At 45.3% G+C, this 9434-nt stretch overlaps 1 protein-coding gene across 1 annotated transcript in view; it reads left to right on the top strand.

Annotated features, from left to right (window-relative positions):
* The first annotated feature begins 4926 nt into the window (after positions 1-4926).
* Positions 4927-9434, top strand: part of UBE3D (ubiquitin protein ligase E3D) — a 71891-nt gene continuing 67383 nt past the window's right edge. Inside the window, exons 1-2 of the mRNA XM_014958508.1 lie at positions 4927-4988; positions 7937-8053. Coding sequence (XP_014813994.1) covers positions 4927-4988; positions 7937-8053 — 179 coding nt within the window. The remainder of the gene's footprint in view (positions 4989-7936; positions 8054-9434) is intronic.

Here is a 9434-nt window from a genome sequence, read left to right as displayed (position 1 = left end):
GGGGGGGGGGGGGGGGGGGGGCCTACAGCCTTGAAACCCACCCGGGCCCTCTCTGCGCTACGGCGGTGGGGAGCGGAGCGGAGGGCGGCCCGGTGGGGCGCGCCAGGTGCCACAGGTTAATTGATGCAGAGCAATTAACAGGCTAAGCGCTCTCCCCCAGGCTCCTCCGCACCTGCCCACCCGCCTCCAGGCCAGCTCGGGCCCGGCCCTCACCACCCTCTTCCCTCGACGGTGCCCGCGGCCCGGCCCGGGGAGGGGAACGGAGAGGAGAGGGCCGGCTCGGTTCCAGGGGCGGACCCCGCTCGGCTGCGGCGCCCTCCCTGCCCGCAACCACCCCTCTCCCCGCCCCACCGCGCCCCCTGGCGGCCCGCGGCCTCCGCCATGGAAATAAATGGAAATAACACATAAGGGGTGTTTATGTATATGGCTTTATTTTCACTGAATTTCACTGAATTTTTAGAGTTGGAAGGGACCATAGAGATAATCTAGTCCAACTCCCTTGCTAAAGCAGGATTGCCTGGAATTTTGCCTCATGTTTTCACACAGCTCAGCAAATAGAGTGAAGGTAAAAATGGAAGGCAGGTGGTACGTTAGGAGAATGGAGAATCATAGAATGGTAGAATGAGTCATCTGGGTTGGAGGGGGCCATTGAGATCATCCAGTCCAGCCATTAACCCAACACTGACAGAACCACCACTAAACCATGTCCCTCAGCACCACGTCTGCACAGCTTTTAAATACCGCCAGGGATTCTGCCCCTCTGCTCCGCTCTGGGGAGACCCCACCTGGAGCAATGTGTCCTGCTCTGAGGTCCCCAACATAAGAAGGACGTGGACCTGCTGGAACAGGTCCAGAGGAGGGCCACGAAGATGGTCAGAGGGCTGGAGCACCTCTGCTATGAAGACAGAATGAGAGAGTTGGGGTTGTTCAGCCTGGAGAAGAGAAGGTTCCGGGGAAACCCTATAGCCCCTTCCAGTACCCAAAGGAGCTCCAGAAGAGATGGGGAGGGACTCTTGATCAGGGAGGGGAGCCACAGGATGAGGGGGAAGGGTTTTAAACTGAAAGAGAGGAGATTTAGATGAGATATTAGTAAGAAATTCTTTCTTGTGAGGGTGGTGAGAGCCTGGCCCAGGTTGCCCAGAGAAGCTGTGGCTGCCCCATCCCTGGAGGGGTTCAAGGCCAGGCTGGATGGGGCTTGGAGCAACCTGGTCTGGTGGGAGGTGTCCCTGCCCAGGGCAGGGGGTTGGAACTCAATGATCTTTAAGGTCCCTTCCAACCCAAACCATTCTGTGATTCTATGATATTAGTAGCAATTGTATTTAGCATTTTCTCAAATTTGTTGTGCTTAGTGTGCTTGAGTTCTTATTACACAGAAAAGTGTGGGAGGTGCCCATGTGGACAATATTGGATGGAATTTTTTACTGCAAGAGCAATTTTCAAGCAACCAGTCCCACAGTTTGAAGAGTACAGTTCTTAGGCTGAAATCTGTCAGTTTCAAAGTCCTCATTATGGTTCTCAAATTTAAGCAGGCTTCACATAGCAGTTATTATAAATGATGGAAGTAACTGCAAAAATAAAAGTGCATTCAGCTTATACAATAAATCTTTCAGACTTTGTCTGAAGACAAGTAAATATTTCTAAAATATTGCCAGGGGAAAATCTCATAATATTTATAAATCTTCTACTCTGTGACTTATGTTATCAGGCAACATTTTATGAAGTCTAATTTTGTTCTCCAGACTTGTGATAATAATAAAGAGGAAATGCAATTCCTTTTCTCATTGAACTATTCCAGGATTCAGTAAGTGAGAAACAGCTACTTTTGGGAAAGCTGACCGTTCCCACTGGTTCTCCAAGGCACCGGGTATGACTCTACAGGCCATGTATTAAATGGTGCATTTACATTTGTATCTGTTTGATGCTACTTAAAAATGCTTCTGAGATTTAATTCTTAACTAGGGTTGGTGGGGCTTTTGGAGCTATTTAAGAGAGGTGATCTTCACAGAGGTGATGGGACTTTCAATAACTAACCACATGCCTTCACATGCTCCTGTGCTGTAAAGAGGTTAAATTCCTAAGCTTCCCTTTTGCTGAATTTAGGAGTAGCTGCAGTTATAACTCAGTGCTCCCAAACAGTTCTCTGAAATTGCCTCATCAACTTTGCGTGCAGTGGCAATCAAAAAAAACCCCACAAAACATGGTATGTTATGGGGAAAACCACTGAGAACAAGATAGGGGGAGTTGTTTAGCTGCTGTATAAAAAGTTGGCACAGCCTCAGATCGATTACTTCATCAGTTTGTGTCTTCATGGCTCGAGAAGGATGTGGAGGAGTGAGGGAAAGCACAGAGGAGGGATGGCGCTGCTGCCTTACAGCAAGAGCAATAACAGCTGGGGCTGTTCCATGTGGAGAAAAGGCGAGGGAGAGACTGGTCAAGATTTACAAAACCATGAAAGATACAAAGTTGTTGTTAAGCAAATCCCACAGTATGACCATGAGGAGGCACCTTGTGAAAACACTGGAAGATCATGTTTGAGACAGGGAAAGAAAATGCTTTTCTGCAGAGCAGATTGTGAACTTCTACAACTTACTGCCACCAGAGGCTAGGGACTTGGACACTCCCCTAGGTTCAAGGAAGCATTATTCATATTGATGGCAAAGACATCTGTGAGTGGAAACTGAAGGAAATTGACAGGGATGTACCCTCCAGCATCCCTAACACAATAAGGGATGCAGGGGAAGTACCGGGAAGTGACCACACTAAGGAGCTCTTCCTAAATAACACCTCCTTTTACTGACGTTGGGGCCAAAATACTGGGCTAGATGCTCCACTGATGCCAGGTGCAGTCACTCTGTAGGACATTTACCTTCATTTCCGTGTAATTATTTCACTGCGGAAATGGTGAGACACCTGTAATAGACAATTTTGATGAAATGAAGTTCACACCCTGCAAGTAATTAAGATCATTCATAACTTCGTAGCCTTGTGTGAGCCTCTGTGAAGTCAGGGCCCAAGGCCCTTTTACAAATACTAAGTGTCCATTCTCCTGTAATTACGTGGGGTTTATGTTTGACGTGTGACCTGCTTGCTCAGAACAATTTAACCTGCAATCCGCATGTTGGTTTGTGAAGAAACTGGAAATGAAAGCCACCGTGTAGACCAAATATTTTTCTTCCTTAAAAAAAGCAAACAAACAACAACAAAATCATCCCTCAGAACAGCATCCAGAGAGAATAGCCTGCATCTGAGAACACTTGAATAAATTCATGCTTTGTAAAAGCAAATATTTGGTTGAGACAATTTAGCCGAGTATTGTCTGCTGTAATTTTCACCCAAAATCTAGCCTTACTCCATCTACTTCACGACTCTCCTATCTACTTGGTTTTCCAACTCCAAGGATGAGATTACTTCAAAGTAATCAAGTCTAAGATGGTAAATTGCTAGAAAATTAACCTGTACAAATCTCCCTTTTTGTCTGAAGCTTTGCAGATCATGTTTTCAAATAACTCTCTGCCATCACAGAAGGTCTTGTGACTTTCACAGAAAAGTACACCTTTAACATCGCAAAAGTCTGTTTGGTTTTTTTTCCAAAGCAAAAGCTTCTTGCTTTGGTGTCCCCAAACACCATCAACAGCCTCTTACATACTGGGAAGGTTGAAACATGCAGTGGTGGCAGTGCTCGTGAACTATGGGACAGGTCACCCAGGGGTGTCAGGGTGGCCTTAGAGTCTCTTGATAGAAGACCTCGTGAGAGGCAGAAGGAAGCCTCACCCGTGAGCAGCAGATGCCTGGGGCATGGGTCTGTGTGGTCTGGGCACGACATGACAGCGTTCAAGAGCTGGGAGAAGGGGGAACGGGAGGAATTACATGGACCTGTTGGAACGGGTCACAGAATCACAGAATCATCATGGTTGGAAGGGACCTCTGAGATCATCGAGTCCAACCACAAAAAAAACCAAAAAAACAAACCAAGAAAAAAAAACCAAACCCAAAAATCCCAACAACACACACAACACCCCACCACATCACACCCACCCACACATCAATAATCTCGATCACTAGAGCATGTCCTGAAGAGCCATGTCTACACGTTTCTTAAATCCCTCCAGGGATGGTGACTCCACCACCTCCCTGGGCAGGCTGTTCCAGTGCCCGACCACCCTCTTAGTAAAGTAATTCTTCCTAAAATCTAATCTAAACCTCCCCTGCTGCAACTTCAGACCATTTCCTCTGCTCCTGTTATTATTCCCTTGGGAGAAGAGGCCAACACCCACCTCTCTCACCCACCTCCTTTCAGAGAGTTGTAGAGGGCAATGAGGTTCCCCCTCAGCCTCCTCTTCTCCAAATTAAACATGCCCAGGTCCAGTGAAAGGCCACGAAGATGATCAGAGGGATGGAGCACTTCCCTTATGACGACAGACTGAGAGAGTTGGGGTTGTTCAGCTTGGATAAGAGAAGGCTCTGGGGAGACCTTATAGCAGCCCCTTCCAGTCCCTAAAGGGGGCTACAGGAGAGGTGGGGAGGGACTCTTGATCAGGGAGGGGAGCAATAGAACGAGGGGTAATGGTTTTAAACAGAAAGAGGGGAGATTGAGATGAGATATTAGGAAGAAATTCTTTGCTGTGAGGGTGGTGAGAGCCTGGCCCAGGTTGCCCAGAGAAGCTGTGGCTGCCCCATCCCTGGAGGGGTTCAAGGCCAGGCTGGATGGGGCTTGGAGCAACCTGGTCTGGTGGGAGGTGTCCCTGCCCAGGGCAGGGGGTTGGAACTGGATGATCTTTAAAGACCCGATGGGACCCAGCCCTGGGCACCAAGGCCCGACCCCACCGCGGGGGCGAGCAGGGGGAGCCCCGCGGTTCCTTCCCGCCGCCCGGCAGCAGGTGGCGCTGTGGCGGGTGAGCGGAAGAGCCGGTGCCTTCCCGTGCCGGCATGGCGGGAGGGTTCCTGCTGGAGATCAGGCGGGGGACGCAGAGCGCCTTGCTGGTTATCCGGTAGTGCGGGGGCGCTGGCCGGCTGCCGCCGCTGGGGCCGGGGCCGGCGGGGGAGGCGGGGGGGGAGAGATGGAGTAGCTGGGCCGGCTGCTTATAAAAAAAAAAGGCTGTTTTGTTTTACCTGAAAAGTTACTGTTTTAAATGGGGAGGAGCAGAGGGTTTTAGGAGCGCTGCTGCTGCGGGGACAGGCTGAGAGAGATGGGAGGGTTCAGCCTGGAGAAGAGAAGGCTCCGGGGAGACCTTAGAGCCCCTTCCAGTCCCTAAAGGGGCTCCAGGAGAGATGGGGAGGGACTTGTGATCAGGGAGGGGAGCCACAAGGGCATTAGGTTTAAAAGAGGGGAGATTTAGACAAGATTTCAGGAAGAAATTCTTTGCTGTGAGGGTGGTGAGAGCCTGGCCCAGGTTGCCCAGAGAAGCTGTGGCTGCCCCATCCCTGGAGGGGTTCAAGGCCAGGCTGGATGGGGCTTGGAGCAACCTGGTCTGGTGGGAGGTGTCCCTGCCCAGGGTAAAGGGTAGGAACTGGATAATCTTTTAAGGTCCCTTCCAACCCAAACCGTTCTATGGTTCTGGAGCACACCAAAAAATCCAAAGCAAACCCACTGGAGTTCGTGGTTTGCGTCATGCATGTGCTGTTGCTTTTTCTAAAACTCTTTCTGTAGCTCTGATTGGAGGAGTTGAACAGGAAGTGATAAAATATAGTAAAATTACCAGTTTTAAAAAGCAAAAGTGCAAAATAAGGTCCCTTTCAACCCAAACCGTTCTATGATTCTGAAGCACACCAAAAAATCCAAAGCAAACCAGCTGCAGTTCGTGGTTTGCGATGTGCATGTGCTGTTGCTTTTTCTAAAAGTCTTTCTGTAGCTCTTATTGGAGGATTTGAACAGAAAGTGACAAAATTTAGTAAAATGTTTTACTGTTTTAAAAGCCAAAAGTAGTGGAATGAAAGGGAAACACGGTTGCTGAGTGTTTTGTGTTGCTCTCGTTTCTTCACCTGTGGTTTCCCGTATTCAAAATTATGTTCTTTCCCTCCTGTTTCGCATTTAGTAGCTGAAAATGCGTTATTATGATTCATCCAGGCTATTGTACTAAGGTTGTCACTGACCACTTAATTGTAAAGGATTGTGATTCTGTGTTGGAGCTGCTTGTTCTCATGGCCTGAGTTTGCAGAGGTTAGTTTTAAAAAGCAAAAGTGCAAAAAGTGGAATGAAAGGGAAACACGGTTGCTGAGTATTTTGTGTAGGAGGCTGAGAACTGCTCTCGGTTCATCCCCTGTGGTTTCCCATATTCAAAATTATGTTCTTTCCCTCCTGTTTCGCATTTAGTAGCTGAAAATGCATTATTATGATTCATCCAGACTATTGTACTAAGGTTGTCACCGACCACTTAATTGTAAAGGATTGTGATTTTGTCTTGGAGCTGCTCGTTCTCATGGCCTGAGTTTGCAGAGGTTAATGTTGCAGGCAACATCTGCAAAGTTGCCTCTTTCCATGGTGCTAATTCAGGTCTCAGATGTGATTGCATAAATAAGAAATATGGTAGTATAGCTGTTGCTTTTTTTCGTTCTGTCATCCAAGCTCACTTTGTTTAGATTCATTTAAAAGCATGTGACACAGAAAGATAGATTCGAGAACACAAAACTGTCGTTTCGTTCTGTCATCTACGCTCACTTTGTTTAGATTCATTTAAAAGCATGTGACAGAAAAATACATTCAAGAACCCAAAACTGTCATTCTGGGGTTTTCAAGTAGAAGTGACCCTTAAAGTATGTGATGTACAATAATGGTTTCAGCTCCAGAAACACACGGGAATACTCTGTTGATTTCATGGTGTGCTGGGGTTGCTTCTGTATGTTAATCTGTAGTTATGCATGTGCTTTGACAGCTCAGTTATATAAAAATTATTTTGTGTGTCTTATTAATGAGGCACGCTTAAAAAGATCAAAGATGGAGTTTTAAAAATTAACCTTCAAAATTAATACTTGAAATCCAGTGAAAAACATGTATGTGAACCAGACTGTAATTGACATATATATTGGATAACCTTAGTCAGCCTTTACTGTTTTATATTAGGATGCAAAACTAGTTATGTCTTTTGTGAAATTATATAAACCTTAGTCAGCCTTTACTGTTTTATATTAGGATGCAAAACTAGTTACGTCTTTTTTGAAATTATGTATTTTGTGAAATTTAACCTTTTAAAGTACTTTTCATTTGTGGTTGCAACCACATAGGTGAATTTACACATTAAATACTGAATGCCAGTGCAAAGAATATATTTTGATTCTTAAACTGTAGAAAGTGGGCAGTGCAAAACCTATTCATACGTAGAGCAAGGCTTACAGTTTTACTTTTCTTCCACCTCATGGTGTTTGATAATTTGTGGAGGCTTTTATAGCTCCTTTGTTAATCTGGAAAAGTTGTCTGAGCTGACTTCTGTGAGACCGTTTTTGCTTTGCTGGCCTGCAGAGGGTATTGCACACTTTCTGTTCCTTGAGTGGTACCACAGTGGCTGTGCATCTTACCTGCCTGAAAATTTAAGACTAGTGCCCTTTCCACCCCACCTAACTATTTTGTGTTACATATTGAGATGTACCCTCATATTGCAGAGATGCAAGTTAGCAGAACTATCATTACACAAGAGTAACGTTGAATTTTAATGTATACAATCTCTGTAATGTTACCAATATCTCAGCTCCCTCTGCAGAGAGGATTTGCACTTTTAACATAATTATTCACATATACAATTCCTATTCAGCAATATAAGGCATGCAGTGGAGGTGGCAAGTTTTTCAAAATCTAGTTATTTGCTTCTACAGGTAAATAAATTAAGGTTGTGTTTAAAATGTTAGCGTTTTGCTTTATTTTTTAGATCCTTTTTTTTTTTTTAGTTTGAGGTATTTCGAAGGATTTTTATGTACAAGTGACTGAACATTTTATACAACCTGGGAGATTAATACGTCCTCTTCTCTCTATAGATTTGGTTTATACTTTGAGGGAAAGTCTGAAACCCCAGAAGAGTTACGTTTTTTACTGTCAATCCTGTGGTGACATCATAGTAAAAGACCGGTGAGTACTGCTGTGTCTTGTATTTATAGCCAAAAATGCCATAGTGATTGCTATTCATGTTATTTAGCGTTCTTCAAGAGAAAGCTAAAAGGCATTTATTTTGAAACTGCTAGATGAGAACACTTTTGAAGCACTGCGGATAAAAGCAAATTTACCTGAAACAGGTTTCACCATTTATTCACTTCTTGATTTCATTCCGGCTGGAAAGTAGAAGTACTGTACAAAGAGTGTTTGGTGCATTGCCCTGGGATCTGGGAAATCTGGCTGCTCTGCTCTTCCTCGAGTGAGACATTTCCTTTTGTGGTTGGACTTCCCTATGTCTAAACTTTCTGCTTTGAGATCTATGGCTTTTTGTGTGGTTTTGTACGGCTTCAGAGATTAGAGTTGTGCTCTCCTGTACAAAGAGTGTTTGGTGCATTGCCCTGGAAGCTGGGAAATCTGGCTACTATTCCTCGAGTGAGGCATTTCCTTTTGTGGTTGGACTTCCCTACGTCTAAAATTTCTGCTTTGAGATCTATAGCTTTTTGTGTGTTTTTATATGGCTTCAGAGATTAGGGTTGTGCTCTCTGAGTCTTCTCCGTTGCCCTCAAGGCTGACAGATGATCATTAGGCCAACACCAGAATTAAGACCCCACCATGGCAGAGTTGTGGCTGTATCTCAGGCGGTATGTGAGACCACAGAGAGTGAAGACAAGTGATGGGTAGTGCCCAGAGTTACGGCGAAGCTGGGTGAGCAGATGAGTTATTCCAGCTTTCATCTGCAGGTGGGGCACGTGCAGTTTAAAATGCATCGTCGATCTAGAAAGAAGGAAGCCTTTTTATAAAAAGATTTTGCTTTCACCCGCTCAACAATACAAAAGGCACAAGAAACTACAAAGGGAAGGACGAGCATCTTCAGAAGAGAGTCGTCTGTGGACGGCAAGAAAAGGAGGGTGTCTGACTGTTGCCTTGGCAGCTGTGTGATTATTTGTTGTAGCACCATCAGCAAAGTTGTATCTGCAAGTTTTAAGTAAAGAGTAGAATGAAGAAAGTTTATGTAAAGGTTTCAGAAGAAGTAAGGGAACAAAAGGAAGGCATTCAAGGAATCTAGGCAGACAGCAGGAAGCACAGCTCTGAAACAGACAGTGCATGTTTAAAACTGTTGGAGAGGTGCACACCATTAAAGCCATTACCTGTTGTTTGGGTAAAGGGGCTGAATTTCTTCCCAGTGCAATAGTTTTCTAGAAAACACAGATTAAAGAAAGTGTAAATATGTGGACATTATCCATCAGTACCTCTGCATTCTCAATAAAATCACATGTAGAGGGACCACAGAATGACTATAGGAACTGTAGGCAGGAAAGTACTGACCACTGACTCTTGATGAGCAAACTGGTATTTA

This window comes from Calidris pugnax, unplaced genomic scaffold, assembly GCF_001431845.1.
Source record: "Calidris pugnax isolate Ruff unplaced genomic scaffold, ASM143184v1 scaffold251, whole genome shotgun sequence".
NCBI classification, from domain to species: Eukaryota; Metazoa; Chordata; class Aves; order Charadriiformes; family Scolopacidae; genus Calidris; species Calidris pugnax.
The sequence above is the reverse complement of the archived record's forward strand: the minus strand, read 5'-3'. Positions and strand labels throughout refer to the sequence as shown.